Source organism: Oenanthe melanoleuca, chromosome 14 (genome assembly GCF_029582105.1).
Source record: "Oenanthe melanoleuca isolate GR-GAL-2019-014 chromosome 14, OMel1.0, whole genome shotgun sequence".
NCBI lineage: Eukaryota > Metazoa > Chordata > Aves > Passeriformes > Muscicapidae > Oenanthe > Oenanthe melanoleuca.
Window position 1 is genome coordinate 1,469,712 of NC_079348.1, and position 23,996 is coordinate 1,493,707.

At 49.7% G+C, this 23,996-nt stretch overlaps 1 protein-coding gene across 1 annotated transcript in view; it reads right to left on the reverse strand.

Moving 5' to 3' along the window:
* SYT17 (synaptotagmin 17) overlaps positions 1–22,856 on the reverse strand; it is a 35,099-nt gene extending 12,243 nt beyond the window's left edge. Inside the window, exons 1-7 of the mRNA XM_056503722.1 lie at positions 22,779–22,856; positions 19,766–19,783; positions 18,402–18,550; positions 13,504–13,652; positions 12,543–13,162; positions 4,021–4,141; positions 3,337–3,492 (exon numbers count right to left, since the gene is read on the reverse strand). Coding sequence (XP_056359697.1) covers positions 3,337–3,492; positions 4,021–4,141; positions 12,543–13,162; positions 13,504–13,652; positions 18,402–18,550; positions 19,766–19,783; positions 22,779–22,793 — 1,228 coding nt within the window. The 5' untranslated portion in view covers positions 22,794–22,856. The remainder of the gene's footprint in view (positions 1–3,336; positions 3,493–4,020; positions 4,142–12,542; positions 13,163–13,503; positions 13,653–18,401; positions 18,551–19,765; positions 19,784–22,778) is intronic.
* Between the last annotated feature and the right edge of the window lie 1,140 nt (positions 22,857–23,996).

Genomic DNA, 23,996 nt, shown 5'->3' on the forward strand with positions numbered 1-23,996 from the left:
CATTACTGACAACCCTCATTAACAACATTATAATCATTAACAAAATACTACAGTGCTCAGGTTCCAGGTGCTGCCTGCCCTCCTGCTGCACAGCCCAAGCTTGTGACAGGCTGAGATTTAGAGGACAGCCCAAAATCCCCAGTGGGGACAGCACAGGGTCTCTGGTGCCCATCACCCAGCCCTCCCAAGCACAGGGGCTGCACTTCATCTCAAATATTCTTTTTAATTCATGGAAATGACCTAGGGCAGCAGCTGCCAGTGCTCCACCTTTCCCTTGCCAGCAGAGTGACTAACAGCTTTGTCCACAGGAGTACAACAGAGAACACCCAGAAGATGGCACATGGGGGATACCTGTCAGGTTGCCAAAAAAGCCCCAGAAAGTGGAAAAAAGAAGCAGCCCAAAGAGTGCATTTCTGTTACAATATGTGTATGGCTGCTCATTACCTAGACAACATGTTTGATGAACTAAATGAAAATCAAACATCCTCTCCACCAGCTGTTGCCTCACTCATCTCTTTTTTTTTTTTTTGTCTTTGTTTTTTGTCTTTTTTTTTTTTTTTTTTTTTTTTTTGTGTCAGGACATTAGACTTGTTGTTATGAGTATCAGTGTCTTTCCTGGTTTCAGTCTCTTTTGGGGAGAAGCTTTAACAGACAATACTTGCAACTGCCACCCTGGATGCTTTTTCCTGGAGAGGACATTTCCACCAGAGCTCATCCCACCTCATTTTGGGCACTGAACTGGGACATGTGAGTTAGTAAAAGCTGAGGAAGGGACAGAGGGGAAGGCAGGAAGGCAGCTAGTACAAGGTGCCCTGCACCAGTGTGGAAGGAGAAGCATTTTGGTCTGTAAATGCCAAAAATTTACAGTGTTGAATCCTTGTGTGCCTAAGGAGGGGAAAAATCAGAGAACCAGCCCAAACACCCCTTCCTCCAATGCTGGCTAATGCAGAATTCTTCTGTGCACACCAGCTGGAGGCACCCAGGGCCCCTCCCCAAATCCAGCTGTGCTCCAGCCCCTCCCCAATCCAGCTGTGCTCCAGCCCCTCCCCAAATCCAGCTGTGCTCCAGCCCCTCCCCAATCCAGCTGTGCTCCAGCCCCTCCCCAAATCCAGCTGTGCTCCAGCCCCTCCCCAATCCAGCTGTGCTCCAGCCCCTCCCCAAATCCAGCTGTGCTCCAGCCCTGAGTCTGGTCTGGAGTTCATCTCTCAGAGAACCCCCAGAAAAGCAGGGACAGTGATTTAGTCCTTGCTGAATCACAGCAAGACAGGGGAGAAATCCATACAGAGTGCACTGAACACAGCTGGATTCAAGATGCACAGAGAAAAACACACTGGGGGAAAACAAAATTAATCTCAGATTGTCTGGGTAGTGCCTGACTTTGCAGGGGTGCCAGCCCCTCTGGGAGCCCCAGCTGATGGGAACTGGCAGAGCTCCAGGGCTGTCCAGGGAAGCCAAGCCAATGCAAAGACAGCTGCAGACTGGGTCCAAAATATGAACCCACAATAAAGGTTCCTTTAAATTATTGATGACTTACTCACTCCTGGCTCCCAGGACTGCTTTTACAGCTCTCTCTCTCTCCATTCAAAGCATCATCACCCACCCTTCAAGCAGAATTATTCTGCTTTTCAACTGGACTTTGACTCAACAGCAAATTTAATTAACTGACCTAATGGACTAGAGATGGGGATTCGAAGAGAAAAGAAACAAAAAACAATTCCAAACAAAACACACAATAGAAAGAACCACAATGCAGCAAAAAATAAACCCAAAGCACCTAAGTTAAAAAAAAAACCCACAAAACTACACCCCAGCTATGCAGAGATACAAAACAGAGCTGTGGGGAGAACCACAACCCCCTTCCCAGAACTTCAGAAACTCCTTTCAGCAGAACCCACAGATGCACACAGGAATGAACTGTGGGACACCTCCACCAACATCAGGAGAGGAATGTCAGATGTGTCTTTACAAACCAGCTGTGGATCTGCTGGGAGATAAGGCTAAAGAAACAATGGGATGGGTTCCACTGATGGATGAATGGAAAAAGAGATTTGCCTTTACAAACAAACTGCAGGTTTGCTGAGAAATGGAATTGGATATTGGAAGATGAAAGGAGCAATGGGGAAAAACTATGAATTATGTAGGAATTAAAAATCAAAAGGGAGGGTTGTACATTAGAGGGGAATTTCAGGTATCAGGTGTTTGTGCCTCTCAAGCTTTCAGACAATGGGGAGAGAAGGAAATGGGGATGGGAAGATGGGACAAAAAAGGGAGGCTGCATCCTCCAAAAATTGGAGAGATCCCAGGGGAATGCCCCATGGCCTGTCCCTTTATTGGAATAAAGCAAAGAGGACTCCTCTGTCTCCTTTTTGGACATAAACCCCTGGTGTTTGTGATTAATTTTGCTGACAATCAGGAGCAGACCTGTTCACTTGGATGAAGGGAAGGTGGCTCAGCACAGCCCCTGACCCCACAGCAGACAGTGCATGTCCACACAAACATGCCCAGCAGCCCTGGCCCAGCTCTGCTGCCTGCACCAGGCACAATCCCACCCCAGGGTGACCCAGCAGCAGCTCCAGCTGCACCCACCCCTCAGCCCAAGGGCACCAGGGCAGCCCAGCCCCTCTGCTCCCCCCAGAGCTCCTTCCCAGCTCTGGAGCTGCTGGGGACACTTCTGCTGGGATTGCCCATTGCAATGTTCAAATCAAGCAATGTGCCACTCAGAAAATGAGGCCTCAGTGCTGAAATCTGACTGTGTGACACGGGGTGATGGATCACCAGATTCCCAGTGGCCCACCTGGGAACACACCCTTTGCACAGCAGAAAAAATACCCAGATCCACTCTTTAATCCTAACCTCATTCACTGTGGAGAGGAGCAGAGGGCTCCCCTCACCCTCCTGCTCTCTCTGCCTTCTCTGCTTCCAGCAGGAAAAGGGGAAAACAAGGAACCCAGTGATTCACACCTGTCACTGGATCACCTGGTAGAAGCTTCCAAATCCATCACTGCACATGCAAGGTGCAGTCAGGGTGACATCCATGCAAAGCAGTAATGAATTACAGGTGTTCTGCTGAGGAAATTTCTGAGCATGAAGGGCAAAATTTAAATTGCTAATCAGCATCACTTTTTGTTATAACATGTTTGAAAACAAACTAATGGGTTGGAATAGCTCCTTGAACCAGCTTTGGCACTTGTATCTTCCATGTAAAAAGCAAAACTAAAAAATACTTCAAAACACTTGCTTTCAGAAGCATATTAAAATAAATTAAAAGAAGATGGTGCTTTGTTCACCTCAGAGCCAACCACAACCCTGCCCAGGCAGGACCAGCACCACAGTTACCTGTGAACACCAGGCTGGCATTCTCCAGCTCTTCCTGGGGAACCTTGAAGCTGAAGGACTCGTTGTAGAAGGGATCTATGGTGCCCCTCATGCAGGAGGTCTTCTTGGTTTTGGTTAACTTTAATCCCTGAACAAGCTGAATTTTCACAAAGGGATCTGGCAAAAAGCACAAGGGGATCACAAGTCAGCAGCTCATGAGGCTGTGCTGGGAAATGCCTTTGGACATGGCTGGGATTTGCACCCCCAGGGACAAAAGTCAGGCAGTTGGATTAAAAACACCACAGTTAATGTCAGCCTTGACAGAGGCCAAGCATACTGTTCTTTCTGGAAAATGCCAGTACTGTGGCAGTACTGGAACATGGGAAAGGCACCTGAGGACACAAAGCAGAATTCCCAGATCCAGCAGGGAGCAGTGCCACAAGCTGCTCACAGGGCACCACAACTCTTGTTTCCTCACCCCAGCCTGGCCCAGAGACCTTTACATTTGTCAAACCATCCTATCTCAGGGTAAGTGCTCCAAATACTTTCATTTTTGTTGTCTATACATACAAGACAGACATCCTTGCACGAACAGGAACTGAGCATCAAATCCCCCTGGGTCCCCCACAAGCTGCAGCCCCACTGATCTGCTTTAGAGGCACACACAGCCAGTGCATGGGTAATGTGAGAAATGCACTCCCTTACCTGAGCCTTGGCTCATGTCTGTCTGAAGAAGCTGTTTTGCTCTAATGATGTCCACGTTCAGTCTTCCTGCACTGGGTAGGTAGTTTAGTGACAGCAGCAGCTCTCCCAGCTCCACTTCATTCTGCAGGGAAAAGAGAATGTGGAGACTTAGAACAGAGCTCAGAGGGGAAGAGAAAGCAGAGAAATTAAATAAATCCCATTTGTCTAAGTGCCTGAAAAATGAATTTTAGTCACGCTCTGAGCTGCAACCAAGAACCATCTGGTGGTACCTCGTGCTCAGCAGAAACAAGAAACCATCCAGATGAAGATCTTTCCTGATCACCATTCCCCCCCAGCCCCCAGCAGCCATGCAAACAGGACCTGGCAGGGGTACAAGGCCAGCAGATCCCACCTGCTCTGTTTTTAGTGGCTCCAGGCAGTTCTGACCTTATGTGCAGAACACAGACACTCTCCTTCCTCCCAGGCACTTGGGAAGCTCAGACATGCAGTGGTTAATGCACCCCTGGGTCAGCAAGGCAGTTCAGATCCCCCTGGCATCCAGCAGGAGCATGGCACAGCCTGCCTGTGCCCCTGCTCACCAGCACAGCCTCCAGCCACCACCCCTTCTCCTTTCATTTTATCATGTTTAAAACTAGCAATTGGAGAGCTCACATCACTGCTCCTCAGATGGGAGGGCTCAAAATAACCTCTGCCCCTTTGCCATGACCTGGCTCTGAGAGGCTCTTGCTGCCAGGTGCAAAGTACACACACTGAAACTCTGGGGACTGGAAATATCAGCCAGTGCAGGCAGGGAATGGATCCACCTGCCAGTGCCAGGTGCTAGTGCCTCATCCCACTCAGCCAAAGAGTCCAAAACCAACCTAGATCAGGAGCCAGAGCCCATTCCCCAGAGGAAAAGGAGCTGTGGTGGTATTGCAGCCATAACAAACCTCTGCTGATGGCCCCAGTGTTGGATTACAGAAAGCAGGGACTATGGGTGGACAGTAAAGTAAAAGGCTCTCAGAGCAGTCACAGCCTGAGCTGTCACCAGCAGAAGGGCACACCTGTGTCATCCAGAACCTTCTCCAGGTACTGCCTGGGCTGAACCCAGAAGTTTTGAACTTGAACCTTTTTTTTCTGTTCCTTTCTGTCATCTCTAAAACACAAAGAGGCTCCCCAAAGGAAGATGAGCTTTTAATTAATGCCATTCACACATCCTGTTTGACCAGGTAATTCCTTCCTCACACCTGCCACAATCCTGGCCAGGACATCAGTGGCTCAGGGAAACTGAGGCTGGGCTGCTGGGAAACCCAACCAGGAAAATCTGATTTCTTAATTCAAACTCCTTTTGTCACAGCATCTTGTGGTCACACTGGGGGCAGTTTGGTGACTCCAGAGCACACACACTCACATTTACCACATGCATTTTCTTTTGTTGCTGCAATATTCCTGCCTCATCCACAAGGCACCTCTCTTCCATCAGCCTGGGCCAGCTCCCACATCACTGTGCTGTTCAATTATGATGTTTGAAGTTTTTTCCATCAGAAAGTCACTCCCCAACACAAGCCTGACCCAACATGCACACAATACTCACAGCTGTGCAAAGCCAAGCCATACCTGCACACACCTGTGGCTGCACAATGTAAGGATCTGAGAGTTTCACATCCAAGATGGTCTAAACACCACCTAATTGATTTAAACCACCATCTTTCATCTCATTTTGCCAAAAAAATGCTCCTCTCAGGCCTGTGGCTGGAACAGCCTGCAGACACATTCATCATCAAGAACAGTCAGTGATTTTTAATCCTATTACCAGGACAGGGTGGAAGCAGCACAGAGCCCACACCACCCTCAACAGGAGCCACACGAGTCAGCCCTCCACCCCAGCTCATTTTTTATAACACATAAACAACATTTTCACAACATTTTCAACAGACACAGTCCTACTGCCACTTCCACTGCTGGTCTGGCTCAATTCAAGCTTTAATCCCTAGAAATTCAGGTGCATTTGGACAGTACAAATCAGGAAACTGATGGGGGATTTTATTACCTGCTGGGAAAGACAAACAGCTCCAGCTGCAAATACCAAACTTCTGGCACAGCCAGGTGCCAGGCTGGCATGGGGAAGTGGTGCAGGACCTACCCAGTCACCTCAGGCTCAGAGAGCTGAAAATCTGTGTTAAGATTTGGGATAACCACTTGTGGAGCTGCCCATTGATGGAAGCTGCTGGCCTTATCCCAGAACTGCAGGAAATAAGGCTTTTCCCTGGGCCAGAGAGGAGCTCAGCAAGGGAGAGCAGATCCCCATCCTTCCAATAATTTGCATTTATGATCCATTCACAAACAAAAGCCTGATGTTGTACACTGACAGTGTCAGGCTGGATCTGGAGCACCCACTTAGGCACTGGCAGGAGAACCAGGTGCCCCCATCCCTGCAGAGATTATGGAAGGATTCACTACATGGCACCATCACACTGCTGCCCAACCCACCCAGCCTTCCACAGGCAAAGCTTTTCTGTAGGATCTCACCTAACAGAGATTTTGGCACCTCTAGAAAAATCTTTTTGGCTAAATCTGCATAAGAAGAAATACAAAATGCTATATTCTGTGTGACACACCAAAGACAGCAGGCAGTCTCAGTCTCAGACCAAGATCTCACAAATCTCAGCAGCACCTCATGCTTTTCCAGAGTGCCCACAGTGGTGTTAATTATTTTGGGGAGGGCCATGGCAGGATGCTCAGAGGCAGGGAGGAGCAGCATCTGCAGCAGCACCAGCAGGTGTTTGCAGCCCAGATTCACCTCCCTGACAAGTGACTCAGCCTTGCCAAGGCACTGAGTGCCACAGCCAGCTGCCCCTGATGTTCTAAATGCATTACTGCTGGCTGAGCCACGAGGAGCAGGGAAACACACTCCAAATGCTGCCTGGGGCCCCAGGGGATGTCAGACACAGAAAATGAACAGTGGCTGGCAGGGACCCAGGCTGGCACTGCCCCACCACACCCACCAGCTCTCCCTGTGCCTCAGGCACCTGCTGGAATTAAACAGCAGAGAATTCACAGGGTGCTGCAAGCAGCAGGAGGGACAGGCAGGGGGACAAGGCAGGGGGACAAGGCAGCAGGGACAGGCAGGAGGACAAGGCAGGAGGACAAGGCAGCAGGGACAGGCAGCAGGGACAAGGCAGGAGGGACAGGCAGGAGGACAAGGCAGCGGGGACAAGGCAGGAGGGACAGGCAGGGGGACAAGGCAGGAGGGACAGGCAGGGGGACAAGGCAGGAGGGACAGGCAGGAGGACAAGGCAGCAGGGACAGGCAGGAGGGACAAGGCAGGGGGACAAGGCAGCAGGGACAGGCAGCAGGGACAGGCAGCAGGGACAAGGCAGCAGGGACAAGGCAGCAGGGACAGGCAGGGGGACAAGGCAGCAGGGACAGGCAGGAGGGACAGGCAGGAGGGTTCAGCCCCTGAGCTCAGGCACAGGAGGTGCCACCAGCCCCCTGCTCACTGCAGGGCAAGGAGGTGCCTCAATCTGAGCTTTCCCAGGTCTCTCCATCAGGAAACTACAGTGCTCTTGGCTTTGCCTTCAGTGTTTTGCTCAGGGCAGGCAAGGCATCGTTTCAGCTGCCATTGTTATGCTGATGATGCTGAGATTCCTGCCGAGCTCCCAGATGACCCTGGAAAAGCAATTTCCTGTTTGATGAGGAGCCGGAGTGACACCAAGCCTGGGATGTCTGAGCCTCTCCTGAAGCCCTGATTAACATTTCACTCCCAGCTGTATTACCCTGCCAGGCTGGATTTGCAGCCTTGGCTCCCCTGTCATCCAGAACCTTCTCCAGGTACTGCCTGGGCTGAACCCAGAAGTTTTGAACTTGAACTTTTTTTTTCTGTTCCTTTCTGTCATCTCTAAAACACAAAGAGGCTCCCCAAAGGAAGATGAGCTTTTAATTAATGCCATTCACTCATCCTGTTTGACCAGGTAATTCCTTCCTCACAGCCCCCAGACTGCTCCTGTGCATTGCTCCACCACCAGCAAAATTCTGGAGCTGAAACCCTTCCCAACAGGAGCCAGAGCACATGACACCAGCACTGACATCTCTCCTAATGAAGTTTCAGATTGATTTTCCTCCTCAGGGTTATCTGTGGTGGTAGCTCCAGGCACATTAGAAAACTGATGGGTTAGGATAGTTTGCTCTAACAGGTTTTCTACAGCACCCTGTGACACAGCATTGTTTTTGGAAGGTTGAGCTGTTAAGGACCAGAACCTGAGAAAAAACAGACTTACCAATGAACAGGAGCAGTGTTTCCTACATAACTGACATCACCTGGCTGTATGATGGAGTCACAAATTCCCTTCTTTGCATCAGTTTGAAAGGCCATGGCAAAGCCCCTGTTGTGCAAAAAGCTTTGGGAAGAAGAGATCCTATGGAGAGGTTCTGCTCCTGGACCCCACCAGCCTCTCCTCTGAGCTCCTCCTCCACAAAATACACCCCACAGCACCCCAGCTCCCTGCAGGAAGGGCAAGGAGTGAACAGCACTGAGGGGAAAGGATGAGGTGACCAAGAAGACAGACAATGATAAAGAGAGAATAGTCAAGAAGAAAAATTTTCAGTGCTGGAGTTTTAAAGAATCAAAAAGGAAAGTGGGAAAAAAAAACTACTGAAATGGAACTGAGGAAAAATAAACATACAGAGTGAAAGAAAAGGCAGCAGAACCACACAAGCCAAAATATGAAAACAAGGCACAAGTTAAGAGCTAAAAATGTTCCCATGATGGACAAGCATCCATCACAGCATCCCACCACAGCTCTAACCCTACAGGGTGGGTGTCCTGCCCTCTGCCAGGCCCTGCCCAGGCCATCACAGGTAAAATTTCAGGGTGACCTTAACATCCAGCTGATGAGCAAACACAGCCCCATTAACACCTCACACCACCCTGAACACCAGAACTGACAGGGCATCCTAGTGCACTCATAGTATGAACTTAAAAAAGCAAGTCCACACTCCCTCTACTATAAAAATGGCTTAATTTGAGGGAAGAAGGAATTTCATGCTATTTTCCCACCACAACTAGGCAATTTTTTTTTTCTTTTGCAGAATGATCTCCAAGCTCTCATTACTGCTGGTCCAAAACATTTATTCCTGCCCACTCAAATCTGCCAAAAGAGAAATGAATCATATGTCAATAAAACTTGGGGTCCTGAACATGTGCTTCAGAATTAGCTTTAGCAGGGAAATATGGGAATCTGAGCCCTGCCAACTTCATTCATGGTAATTAAGCAGAGCCACACACATTTCAGGGGATATTTAAGGAGTGCAGAGTGTTCCTGTGGGGACTGGACTCCAGAGCCTTTCCATGAGCAGCTCCTGCACTTTAGAAAGGCATTAATTACCCTGCAAGAGAAAACCTCCCAGAACTAGCAAGGATGGAGGATTTGGCAATACCTGCACTGACATTTTCCACCAGGAATAAGGAATTATTCTGCTTAGCTGCTGGCTCTGGTGATGCCCTGGGCAGCAGCTCCCCTGTGCCTCCACTTTGGGCTCAGCCCCCCAAACACAGAATGTGTGATCCAAGCTCAGAGTGATGAAATCCTCCAGCAATGAGATGTACATCCATCCCCTCCACAGAGCTGCTGGCTGTAGAAGCTGGACCTGCCTCTCCTGGGGGCAGCTCCCAGCCCCAGTGACACTGCACACACCAGAGGACTCCTGGTTTCCCCACCCTGCCCTGGGGCAGAGCTCCAGCTCTGGGATGAGGGAGCTCAGTGGCACAAGGACAGAGCACCTGAGTGCACCAGCACTGAGTCAATGCTTCCAGGGGGAGACAGCAAGTGCAGAACATTCATCTCAGCTCGTGTCATCTGGCCCCTTTCTCTGCTCTTCCACAATGCCTGCTCTCCTCCCACTCCCACCAGCACGAAGAGAAAACTTCTCCACAGCTCCTGCCATCTGGATTCACTTTCCTCCATCTCCCTCCAGCTCATGATGTTTCTGTCTATAAATTCCAGCTTAAAAAAAAAAAAATTAAAAAATCACATATTTTGTGTCTTTCGTCTGCACATTTCATGTCTATGGCTGTCTGTGTTTCTCCCTCTCCTGTTACTGCTTTTCCACCTGTTTCAGCCTTCTCTTCTCTTCTGTGGGGTGCTGCCAGCTGCTGCTCTGTGTCACAGCCCCAGGGCAGCCAGCCCAGGCTGGCAATGAACCACAGAACTGCCCCACAGCACTTTGTGGTGCTCTGCAGGATCCAAGGACACCTTCTGCAAAATAAAATGAAACTGCATGTAGATATTTTTTTTTTTTTGTCCCTGTCTATCACCATCTCTCAACACAAAGCACTCCTCAGCAGGCTCAGGTTCAATCCAACAAGAAACTGATAAAGGCTGTCTGTCCCTGAGCTAATCAAACGAAAAAGTGAGAAGTGTAAAAAAAATTGTCAACACGTCAAATCTATCATTCCACAGGCAGAAGGTTCCAACTAGTATTAAAAAACCCCTCCGAAATTTCTAGCACAAACATCAGTTATCAAAAGACACAAAAATGTATTTTTTCTAAGCAATAAGCTTAATTGTTTTACTTCTTCCAGGATTTATCTTAATCCTTTTATCAATGAATTTAATCACCACTAGGATGAAATATGCCTTACTCAATGAACTTTTAAAATGTTATCATTGAGAAAACATGGGAAGATGATGCCAAACATCATCCCTGGATGTCCTGTTGTTCCCTTTACAGCTGCAGTCTGCCAGCTGAGGTAAAAACAGCAAAAAGGTGTGAAAGGATCACTTTCCTGATCAAAATGTGGAGGAATTTCTGCCTAAGTTTTTCCATCTGATAGAAAGGGGATGAATGCAAAAGACTTTTAAGCGTGTGCATTCAAATGGAGTTTTGTCTTTCTCCTTCCTTTTATAAATATCAGAAAAGCCAACTTCTGCATAAATAATTTATCTTGAATGCTGGTGAGGCAGACAGCACTGCTGAAAACAGCAGCAGCTCTCAATGAAACTTTGGAGAGGGGGAAAGGAAGAGCTGGCTCCAAGCTTGGCACACCAAGGCAGAGATGATCTTCTCTAATCAAGGGCTGTATTAGCTGTGGAATGAGTCCATGCCACTCAAAGAGATGCAAAATACAGAGAAGTATTTATCACACAAAAGCTGGGAGAGGGGAGAGAAGCAAAACTGCATGGTGGGAACCACAGGAGATAAAGGGATGCAAAGACATCAGAAACACACACTCAGGGACACAGGATTCTGACTTGTGCCAACTTCCAGACTTCCCTTTCTGGTCTGAACATCATTCAAGCTGATCCCACAACACTCCTATTCTGTTAGAGGAAATCCAGGTTGCTCTCCTGCCCCTGATAGAGAAGCAGGGCTGAGCAGAACAAAGAGCTCCCAGCACACACGGAGGGGGCAAAGCAGAGTCACAGCCCAGCTGTGCACCTCCAAACACTGCCTGGGCTATTTCCCTTCCACAAGTGGCTGATCACAAGTGTCCACTCCAAACAGACTCAAACCCACAAGGTAAAACAGTGATCATTTCATTCATTTCATTTTCATGCAAATGATCATGCTAATTTCATCCAGTATCTCTGGCTGTGGCACCCCAAAAATCAAAGGAGAAGTGACACACCCAACAGGGTTTCATTCAGCAAAGACTCCTTGGAAACTGCAGTTTGTGAGCTGGAAAGGAATTGGGAGAGGCAAGTTTGTTACACCAACCTGATATTCCTGTCCTGAGTAAAAACCATCTGAGATGCTGTTCACACTGTGTTCTTGGTTTTTCATTTCTGTGCCTCTGGCTGTGTGTGTGACACCACTAGAGGCAAGTTTGGTAGGTCAGCACCACTCCTGGCTGCCCAGCTCAGATCTGCCCACGGAACAGCCCTTCCTTCACCTGGCTGCAAGGAGCTGGCCCTTTCCAGAGAACAGAGGGGAGAGCACACACACTCTGCATCTCCTCTTCCCATCCCACTGGATGGCTGAAATGCCCAAAATGCAACACCCCACTTGCATCAGACAAATATTTATGGCAAATTTAGTTCCCTCAGGGATCTGATGAAAATCAGTCTACCACTCTTGTGCAGGTTGTTGCTCATGCATTATGCCACAGAAAGATTTCATCTTCCACATGTTTTATTGAGTCAAATCCCTGCTGAACTGGCACCAGCTGCTCCCCTCATGTCCTCAGAGCACAGCAGTGACCTGGTGGGACAGTGTCACAGCATTCCTGGGAATGGGTGCAGGTCACTGCAGTGACAGAAACACCTTCCCAAAGGTGCAGACTTCCAGGGCAGTCTTGAGTTGTTCTCATTTAAGCTGGCATAGGATTTTTGCTCATGACTATAAAAGACAGCTCCTCTACCTCATGCTGTTAGTTATAAAACCAGGCACAGGCCCACATAATCCCAACCCAGCAGATGCTGTGTTAACAAGATGACAATCACTAATTAGAAGCAGCATTACTTGCCAACAGGCAAAGGAACCACACGTACACAAAAACCCCCAAAACAGCAGAACTGTGGCAATAGTTTGATAAATTCTGTTACCTGAGAACTAGGCACAAGGGCTTTCCACCAGTGTCCACCTTTCACAAGGTCTACATCACCCAAGGGCATTGACACTTTGCCAATAACACAGTGGCGTGAGAATTTGTCAAAATCCACTACAGTCAAAAGCAGAGTCCTCCTCTGGGCTTCCAAAAAGGGGATTTCAAATGTGTACCTCTCCTCAAACACCGGGCTCTGCGTCTTGCGCTTCACTCCGGTCTGCTTGGAGTTCTTCTGGTCAGGCAGGAGGCAGATCTTCACATAGGGGTTGGAGTGAGCCATGTCCTGCCTTGAGCCATCGTAAGAGATGGGAGGAGGCAGATCCTTGGCCTCGATGACTCTCACTATCAGGTAATTGTGCAGCAGGTCATACTGAGTGCTGAAGTGCAGCATGCCCAGCTGGTACTTGGACAAGATCTCCTCATCTGTCAAGGAGTCCATGTCGTCACTATTGGAGTCAAGAGAGTACAGCCTTGGTTCAAATTTTCTAAAATAGTCATCTGGGGTGTAGGTTTTCCGCAGGATAGTTGGCTGAACTATTTCTTTCTTAGCTCCTATTACCCCAAACTCGATGGGTTTGATGTCAATCAGTGGAGAGCTCGGCCTCCTCGACTCCAGACCTGACAAGAGAAACACACAAATGTGGTTGTTAGAAAGTCCACTGCAGCAGCTAAGGTGCTTCTTTGGGCACATTCTGTGTGTGTGCAATGCCAGCACAGCTCCACAGTGGGGCTTTTTTTTTTGTACCAGCACTGAAGCAAAGCTCTCCTGCCTTTTCCCCTCCCTGTCCCTTTGCACGTGCAATAACCACGCTCAGCAAGAAAAAACAGGGCTGTGCTCCTGCAAAACAGGATTTTAATCAATGTGCCTTCAACTTGACTCGGTTCCCTGTCTAAAAGACAAAAGAGTTTGATTTTCTCCCCCACAGGAGCTGGAGTGCAGCAGTGCTGGGTGACCTTACTTGAGATGCGGCGCGCGAGGCCGGGCGCGGAGCGCGGCGTGTCTGAGGACGAGCTCCTCCTGTCAGGGGACACGTCCTGGAGAGGGGCAGGCAGCTCACCCAGTGCATTGTCAGAGTCTCCATCCTTGTCCTCATTCTGGCTGCTTATCCTGTTAGAATGAGAGACCTGGGGATGAGTCAGCCCATGCAAGGAGTGGATGCAGAATAACAGCTGTTCTGGCATTCAGGGGTTAATCCTGGTGCTCATCCCTCCATCCTCTGGGCTACCTCCTCTTCTACCTGGCAATAAAAGGCTGTCAGACCTATGTAAAAACCAGATTCTTCACCTTTCTGCCTGCCTCTCAAACAGTTTTATCATTATTACAGCATGACATAGGCACATATAACTCAGATGTTGATCAGAAATATTATACTTCTCTCTAAGGAAAGAAAAAATCAAAACTCCACAAACCTCAAGCAGTAGCTTCCTGCTGTAATTCACAGCTGCACTTTGGGAGCACAGACTTCACTAGGAATGAACAAGCACAGAAAATCACCATGCTCAGATATCCCAACCCACCACACACCTCCTGGTAAAATATTGCAGGTTTGCCATAAAGTTTCAAAACTTCAACTTACAGACACAATTATTTGCTATTTATTGGCATGACTTTTTAAATATTTGTCTGCTTTTTATCCACTCTACAAACCAGATGTGATTCTCAGCAGAAATAATTTTACTGACAGTGATCTTGGTGGGAGCAGGGAAGTTGGTGATGCCTGGAAAGGCTGACCTGGAACAGAGACTAGAGAGAGCAAGAGGGATGAAATAGGAATTTATTGAAAGGACACACCTTGGGCAGTGCAAGAGCCCAGCTGGGGCTACACCCAAATTAAATCCCAGATGGATCCTGACCATGAGTTTTTACACTTTTATAAATTTTGGTTCATCTCAATCTTGGGGCCTACTCCAACCACAGTCCCAGGCTGTGAGATCTCTGCCCCTGGCTTGCCCCCTTCCCTTTGCTGTTGTTTCTGCTTTTTGGGAAACAGTTTTCCTTGATTCTCCAGCTGGGAAGGGATTGTTTTGTCTAAACACCTGTGAAGAGAACTCACTAACCCCTAATATGAAGTTTCAGAGTCACACACTAAACCCAAGGCACCATTCCCCCCAGGGCATTTCCCCTGGAAGCAGTGAGCACCTGCCAGGTTTGGCTGGAGAAGGGCAGGAGCAGGCAGCAGCTGCAGGAGGTGAAGCTGCTGCTGGACATGGAATCACACAAGGGCTGCAGCGTGGTGCATCCTGCAAAGCAGCCAGGCCACCAGGCAGGAAACAGCAGCAGATCACAAGGAAACATCAGCACAAGACCAGCAAACCAAAGGGGAATTCTGCTTCCAAGCCACCCTTTCTGTGTGCACAACTCAGCTGGATATAAATGAAATATATTGAATCATTTCCATTAGTAACCAATGACTGGAGCAGAGCAATTGATATATTCTGCAAAAAGCAGCAAAAACCCAACAAGCATTAAAAAAAACAAACAAACCCCCAAAACCAACTGGAAATTCTTATCCAAGCCCATAAAATTCACAGCAGGATCCATGCAAATTTCACCAGGTCACACTCACACAACTCATCCACACTAAAAAAAAAAAAAATCTGTTAATAATCAAAACCAAACCCTCTGCTAAAAGAGGTGCACAATATTTGCACAGCTCTGCAGCCCATTAAAGGCAGCCCAAACCATAGTTTGATATATAATCAGTACTTGGAACACAAATAGCTTTTTCATGCCTAAATGCAGGTCCACACAATCACAGGTGGCATTTGGATATGCTTGTGTTTGAGAAGCAAATGCACAGAACCAGGCAGGGTGAAAAGGGAATCAGGAAGAGAGGCATTAAGGATGTTCCACAATGGGTAAACGTAATAGTGAGTTAATAACATACAGATGACCTTTAGTAAGGAAATTGCTACTGAGCCACAATAATTTTTCCTCAAATAAACTTTGGCTCTGGTTAAAGCAGCTCTGTTTCTGTTTAATCCAAACCTTTGGAAGGAGGAGTCGTGTCCTGATCTCAATTCAGCCTCACAGTGTGCACTGTTTATCTTTGGGGTTTGTGTAGAATATTCCATAACAAGCAGCTCAAACATCCACCCTCATTCCCAGGCCCTTTCTGCAAGGACCAGGGTGCAAATGTTCCCAGGAAATAACAAGAAGTTACCATGCACTCAGGTCAATGCAACTGGACTCACTGCAGGAAGAGGGTTTTTTTCCCTAAGCTGCCACTGCAAAAAATTCAGAAAATGAGAAAAATATATATTCTCCCAGAGGAAAGGCTTAAACTTGCAGCTTTATCATCCACTCCTTAATTTCCAGGACAATAAGGTGTCTCAGAGCTGCCAAAAGGGAAAACCTGGGGCCAAAATATAAAGGATGGGTAATTAACCACGGGCATTTAAATGTTTGCTCATTCACCAATGCAGAGCACAAAAACAGTTTTCTCCTGGGGAGAGGGCAGGAAGGCACAAAATGCATTCTGCATTACACCAGTGTCTCAGCCCATGGAGAATAGGCAAGGTGGAAAGATCTCAGCTGAAAACATAGATCTATTTTTAAGACACTTTCAGGTTGCAATCAGGGAATACAATAAATTGATTTGCTCCCAAATTCAATGCATGCATCTAAATGCAAAATAAGGTGACATCAAACCTGATTTTCATTGTAGGGGTTTCCACTAAGTGCAAAAGCCTTGTCTTCAAAAATAGGAGAAAAAAAATAAAGGTTCAACAGAACAAGTCCAAACTCTTACTGTGCTGACACATCTAACTCCAGAGATCATTCCCTATTCCCTACATCCAAAAATGCATATAGAGACATAAAAACATAAGGTCAACACAATGAAAACAGAATTCTTTGGTTTCTGAACTCTGAATCAACATGGGATCATTTCCACCTTAAACATGCACAAAAAAAGGTTGGTCTCCTAACTTGGGTTTCCCAGCAAACAGAATATACCAAATCTGGCTCTTGCTTTTAACCTTCTTTTCCTCTTCCCAAGCTGCACCAAACCATCCAGAGCTGGAGGGAAAGATGGATGAATGGCCTGGCCTGGGGTCACAGGGGCCCCTCTGGGCTGTGAGCATCTGCAGGTGAAGCATAAAGTGCCACAGGGCTGGTTTTACCTGAGTGTTGTCCTCTGCTTCTGGCCATTCCAAGAGGTTACTGCAGGGGCTTTCAGATGCAGCAGGACCAGGGGAAGCAATACAGGCTGGAGAGCATTTTACAAGTCCAAAGGTCTCCAAGCTCTCTGCCTGAGGCAAAGTCCCCCTCATCTGCAAAGCCACCATACATCTGAGATCTGAGAGAATAAGAACAGAGCTCCAGTGCTCACATCACCCCTTTAGCCAGACAGAAGAGTCCAAGAGTCAAAAACTTCACCTGGTACAACCACTCCAGCCCCCAAAACACACCACTGCCAGCACACCAGGCAAGCTCTGGATCAGCCTCTCAGCAGCCCAGCTCCTTGTTCCCAAGATGTAGCTGCTCCTGCACCAATCCTTCCATGTCCAATACTGCAGCCTCATCACTGTGCTCTCCTGTGCCTGATGCTTTCCTATTTAGCATTGATTTTGTTTCCATTCCCCGTTAATTGCAGGTGAATCAGTTTCTGAGCATATATCAGACTCTCAAATATGCTGCTCCACATTTAAAAACCACTCTAACACATCTTGAACAGCTCCATTTTTATTGCTTCAGTATTCATTACCATCCTGTTCTACCTGAATTCAAAAGACTGCATGGACAAGACTGTGGTTTAAAGGTGAAAAAATTTATTTCCTGCAGCACCAAGACTGACAGAGCTGACAGAATAACAGCACATACTCACAGGAGTAGATAAAATAACCTGAGAGCCTCAGTGCCCAGGTACCAAAGTCTGAGCATCACAAGATGCACTGAACTGGACACACTGAATCTGTGTCCATCCAATGGTCTGTTCCACAAAGCCAGCCCTGCCCAGCTGGCAAGGCAACCACTGAAACACCAGGGAGCTCTGCTCCCTCCCTGGTTTCACTGCTGCTCCACAGTCACCTCTGAGCTCTGCTCCCTCCCTGGTTTCACTGCTGCTCCACAGTCACCTCTGAGCTCTGCTCCCTCCCTGGTTTCACTGCTGCTCCACAGTCACCCCTGAGCTCTGCTCCCTCCCTGGTTTCACTGCTGCTCCACAGTCACCTCTGAGCTCTGCTCCCTCCACAGGTCCCCTCTGTGCTGCAGGTTCCTGGCTGAGAGGGAGTAAAACAGGCAAGACTTCACTGACTTCCTTTCTAGTGGATTTGCAAACACACCAGTCAAAGCTCCAGATAAGACCTGTGCTGTGGTTCTTTCATGATTTGAGAAGAAACTCTGAAGAGTACTGTGGTGATGCAGGAGATCAAGTTCTGCTAAATGAAACTTTAGATGAATTTCCCCTTCAGAACTCATAGGAGCTTTGCCTTTCATCTGCCTGTATGATAACCACCTTCACACTAGGATAAGTATTTCAAAACAACCTCATCAGCACTGCAGCCAAGTTGAAGTGCTCCAAAGGGTTGGTCCATTTCAGGAGGAAATAGGACTGAAGATGAAAGGGCATCTCTAGAGAAGGGGGCACAGCTAAACCAGTTATCAGCTTGTTATGCCAGCTTACAGAACAACTTCTGTCTTACCCATCAGGAAAGGTTTTTACAAAGACTGACCTTGATATTTAACAGAGCTGCCCTTCTTCACCATGCCAGGAGTAGTCTGCATTCTCACCCCCAGGAATGCTCTCTCTAATTCATCCTCTGCCTGTCCCATTGCAATTCACATCAATACTCCATCACAGCTGAGCAGTCCTACCCCTTGGTTACAGCCAGGAAATCGTGCATCCAAACTTACAGCCAGGCTGGAGTTGGAGCAGGAAATGGTCCCAGGATTTCAACTTCATCTTCATTTGTCTGACAACAGCTACAGTCAAAACACTTCTGACAACAATTCCTGCAAGTCCACCGGCACAGCAAGAGATCCGAGATCCGAGCGAGCAGACCCTGCAGCCAAACCAGAGCAAAGATTGCAACCCATCAACAGCTATTGAGAAAAAACACTCAGCTGTATTTGTGTTTCTGCAACAGAACATTAAGAACTGTATTTATTTCATCTATACCAACAGACAAGTGCTCTGCAGTCACCAGCCCAACCCCACTGATGCCATAACAAGGCAGGAAAATAAGCATTCTCTGCAGGTGTTTTCCCTTCTAGTAGCAATGTATTATTATGTAGGTTGGCAGGAGGGTGATTTGCAAAGCACTATGGCACAACAATGTGCTGGAGTGGAAACATGCATATTCCTCCACACACATCAACAATCTAACAGATCAGCAAACACACAACAGAAGGAATTAAAAACAGAAGGTAAGTGAAAGCTTCAGTTTAACCCAGCAAGGATCTATTTAACTAGCACAGCTATGTGAACACACTTCATCCCTGGGGATGTACCAGCAGTATTTGTACCATCCATGCACATGGAGCATTTACAGCCCAACAAACTCATACTAAAATGGATTAGCCAGAGCACACTATCCTCATGCTTCTGCTCTGCTACCATGATTAATTAATTGAAGAACCTCCAATTATATTTTTTAGAAGAATAGTTGACCCAGAAAAGTCTTGCATTTCTTAGGTAGCACCACTTGTACCAGTGCTGTGCCAGCAGCACCCCATGGTCCCACTTCCATGCCATGCCCACAGCCTTTCCCCACTGCAGAGCTCTGCTTTGAGAGGAGCAGAGCCAAACCCCAGCTCATTTCCCACCCACACCAGCCCCAGCTCCTGCCCTTCGTGGGAGGGCTCATTAAGACATGGAGGGAACAGGGAATCCCAGCACCTGCACCCAGGTCACACTGCTCTACAACCGTGTGTGACTTTGAAATGCTCCTGAGAAACTGAAGAAATAAAGTATTTGAGAGATCCTCCACAGTAATTTCCCCAAAATACTTGAGATATTTGCAGTATTCATGTGTGGACCATGCTCAGAGGAAACTGCTCTGCAGAGAAGACATTGGAACATGGCTTTTTGCTACAGCAAAACACACATTTTTTTTCCATAAACAAAATCTGGGCACTGCAAACCAAAAAATCACCAGCCCAAAATGCAGTACATTACTTATATCTAGGACATCAGTAAAGAGACAGAAAACACGAGACAATCCCCTCAGGATGGAGCAAGGAGACAGAACGGGGAGTGAATCATCAGATTAACTCACCTCATTTATTGGTTCCAACTGTCCTTTTAGACATTCAGGATGAAGCAAAGGGGAACAAAATAAAAAGACAAAAACAAGTTAGCAATGCTCAAACAACTTTACATTTTCTGCCATGACATGCCCCAGCCTGGGATGAGTTTGAAGTTCTGGTATTACAGTACCTGTAGATGTTGGAGGAGGGAGAGGTCTGACCAGGCATCAGCTTTTGCCATTTCCAATCCTTCCTACAAAGCTCCTTCTACTCCTCCTTTCCCACAAGCAAAACTCCCAAACCCACTCTGAAGCATGAAAATCCTGCTCATTGCTCCTTGCTGATGGGTATCATATGCAACCACTTATTTTGTTTTCTTTGGTAACCTGCCTCTAATTGCAGCAAATACTTGCTGCTGACAGTAAACCATACCCAAATTTTTCAGTGGGAAAAAAGGCTTTTCTCCACATTCAGCCCATATCAACGTGGTTCCAATGCCAACTCTTCAAAGCAACATTTCTAGGAAGGGGTACAGACTGAATACTCTCCATTAAACCCACATCTCTGGGCACCTTCAGCCTCATCCTCAGATGTGACTTGAAGAGCACAAAGATAGAAGTTAAAGGCTTGAGTTCCATGCTCCCATGCAAAAATCTGCACTGCAGCCACCTCCCCACTGAGAAAATCTACAGCAAAGGAAGAAGGCATCACAAACCAGTTTTTTATTCACAAAGCCACCCTTGGAACAATATACATATATCTATATATATATATATAGATAGATATAATAGACCCATTTCCTTTGGAGACTCACTAGCACTTCTGATACCTGCTGAAATGCCTTACCTATTGCATTCCCTTGATAATGTCTGAAAGCTTCCTTTATTTGTCCTGGCTGCCTTTGTATATGGGGAATATCTTTAACAAAACCCAAACCAATACAAAACCACATAACAAAACAACACCAAAAAAAATCCATCCTAGTCTTCCAAATGTAGAAACTGGTTCCAGCTTCATGTTCATGACATGATACCAGCAGCTTTCTCTAAAGAAGCTGGGATGCAGAAGTTGCCTTTAGTTCCAAGAGCTCTCCTATGGACCACAATTTGGTGCAAGCCTTCCTTTAAAACTTCTTGGAAGCCAGTGCTTGTCAAAAAAGCTACCACTTCTTAGGAGCAGTTAAAAAACCAGAAGAGCTGCAGTGCAATGAGACAAGACAGTGATTACAGATACCCATGGGCCAACTGTTTAAGAAAATGCTAAATGGTTAAAAGGGCTTTATCATTCCTTATTAATACAAAGTTGCAGCCAAAGCTACAGCGGTTTAGCAGAGCTGCAAGGAGGGGATTTAAATTGCTCTGAAACAAGGCGGCTGGATCGGTGCCACACGAAAGAAGGAAGGCTGGAGCACGTCATGCAGAGAGGGCTTTTCCAAAGGAGCACAGGGACACACGGCAGCTCCTGCCACCACCGCTCACGGCCACCAGTGCCACCAGTGCCACCAGTGCCACCAGCCCCAGGCACGCACAGCATCCCGAGTGACAGAGCCAGCTGTGGCCGCCCAAAGGGCAGGGCAGGGACCAGACAGGAGTGTCGGAGTGCTGGAGAGGTAAACAAGTCAACAGCACCTCTAGGGCTGAATGCAGGGGCCCGTGAAAGGAAAACAAACACGAGCACCTGTCCACACACCTCGCTCACAGCAGGCACCAGGGGCAGGGCAGGGCTCTAGGGAAGGGTTTTAGGGCAGGGCTCTAGGGAAGGGTTTTAGGGCAGGGCTCTAGGGAAGGGTTTTAGGGCAGGCTGCACAGGGGGGATCCCGCGGCACAGCGGCTGCCATGTGCTCAGCACCCCCCGGAGAAGGGCTCAGCCCCAGGGTCAGGGAGGCACCATCCTGCTCTGCCACGTCATCCCGAGCACGGAACAAGCAGATGGGAGCCTCCAGCCACCAGTGAGCCCTCAGCAAGGCGAGGCTGGGGCAGGGCTCCATCGCCACAAGCTGCTGCAGGGACCCTGGGAGGGGGAGAGCTGCTCCGAGTTAGCAGAGCCGCCAATCCCGGCCAGCTCCTCAGAGCAGCGACAGCAGACCGCCGTGTACCCCAGGGATGCTGCAACAGGGTGGGGTCCCCGCTGGTCACACACCGCCTTCTGCCCCCGCAGTTCCACCCCAGGCAAGGCTCACAAGCTCCATGGGCAGCGGACACCCTCAGCCTCACATCCCCCAACATCCCACCGTGACTGAGATGCCGGAGCGGGGATAACGGGGCGCTGATGTCCTGCTCCGCACCCGGGTACCCGCACCTCGTACCCCGACGGCCGTGCTGCTGAAGGCCCGGCCCCACCGGAGACCCCCGAGCCCCGCAGGACACCTGGGGCGGGGTCCATCCAGCCCGGCTCCCGCAGCATCCCCGCTCCCATCCGCGGCTCAGCCCCAGCGGGAGGGCACGGCGGGGACACGGCGGGGGGACACGGCCCCGCGGGACGGGTGGCATCGCTCGCGGGGTCTGGAGATGCCCCCGCGCTCGGGTTCATCGCGAACCGGGCGGCTGCGCTCGGAGCAATGGCTGGGAAGGGCGGCTCGGGGCTCGCTCCGGCTCTGAACCAGCCCGACAGAAATTGAGCCCCACAACGCTGGCAGAGCCCATCCGTCACGGCGCAGCCGGGGCGCCGGTGCCCCCCACCCGCCGGAGCGTGCCCGCATCCCGGTCTGCCCGCGGGCTTCAGCATCCTCTCCCTCCAGCCAGTCCTTGTGCGGGATCGGGACGCGCTTCCACGTCCCCGGGGCCATCCCGCTCTCCCGGCAAAGAGAGGCCCGCGGGCTGCTCGCCATCCCCGCGGGGATGCTCTCCTGCCCCGGGGTCTCGCCAGCAACAGCTGCCGGCCGCGCTCCTGCCCCGGCCCCTCGCCGGGGGCTGCTGTCTCCGCCGGGAACTCCTCCCCAGAAGTTAACCCGAAGTTGCGCACCCGCCCCCGGCGCGGAGCACGGGGGGCTCGGCACCCATCCCGGAGCCCCCCCATGCCGCGGGGACCGCGGCCCGCACGCACCTGGATGTACGCCATGGCTCCGCGGGGCTCCGCGGGGCTCCGCGGGCACCTCCCGCCGCCGCCCGGCCGCGCCCGCCGCAGCGCAGCGCGGCACCGCCCCGGGCGGGGGACGGGGGCGGCTCCGCGGGCACCGGCACCGGTACCGGCACCGGCACCGCTCCGGCTCCGCGGGCGATGGGGCGATGGGGCGATGGGGCCGGGCTCGGAGCGGGCGGGCGGCTCCCCCCGGCCCGGCCCTGCCCGCGGAGCCTCCGCGGGCCCGCAACAGGTCCGCCGCAGCGCGGGCGAACACTGACCTCCAGAGGGCCCGCCGCGGAAATTCAGGGATGCGAGCCCCTCCTGGCCCTCGGGACACGGCGAGGGGCGGCTGGGCAGGTGCGAGGTGGCGATGAAGCGATTTCACGGCAGCGCTTTCCCGCGGACAGTTCGCTGGATGGGAAGATGCACCTGAGTTTCGAGACAGATGCGGCCGGTTTGTGAGCTTGGATGAACAAAACATACAGACTCACACCTTCCCAGCCGAGCCGAGCTGGAGCGAGGAGTGAGCCTGTAACCCACAGAGCACACTGAGCATCCTGGCCCTGCGCTGGTGCGCTGGGTCCAGCCGCAGGCAGGGTGGGAGGGAACGTGGTCCAGCAATGGGCAAATCCCACCACGGGGTGCTTGGAACTGGAGAACTCGAGTAGCAAAACACTGCTGAGGTCAAACTCTTGAAAGGGAAAGCACAGGAAAGGTGGAGCTTTTTTTCTCTGGGTCACTACCTGGGTGCCACGCAAATTGGAGGCTTCCCAGCATCCCGGTGTAAACAAAGGCTCCTGCCCTCGGTTTTGCAGGCAGCTCTCAGGCTGCACTTCTGGCACCTTCCTGGGACATTGACTCACACTAAACCCTGCACAGAGGCAGAGGGGCAGCAGCTTTCAGCTCAGCCGAGCTGGACGGTCAGGGCAGCTCCCTGACTCACTCAGCTCTGACTCACCACATTCCAGTTTCCTGGGGTGAGTGGTGGAAACATCTGCTCTGGAGAAGGGGACACTACAGCTTCAGATATTGGCCAGCCTGAGAACACTGGTGACTGCTGCTCCCTGTGGTAAGGAGGGAGCATCAGGGCCAGGATGTCTTTGGAAAGCTCGTGCATTACTGATCTCGTTTAATGGCCCATTTAAATTCTCATTGGATTCAATGAAAACCTGCCTTGACTTCCGTGGGAAGGGCCATACT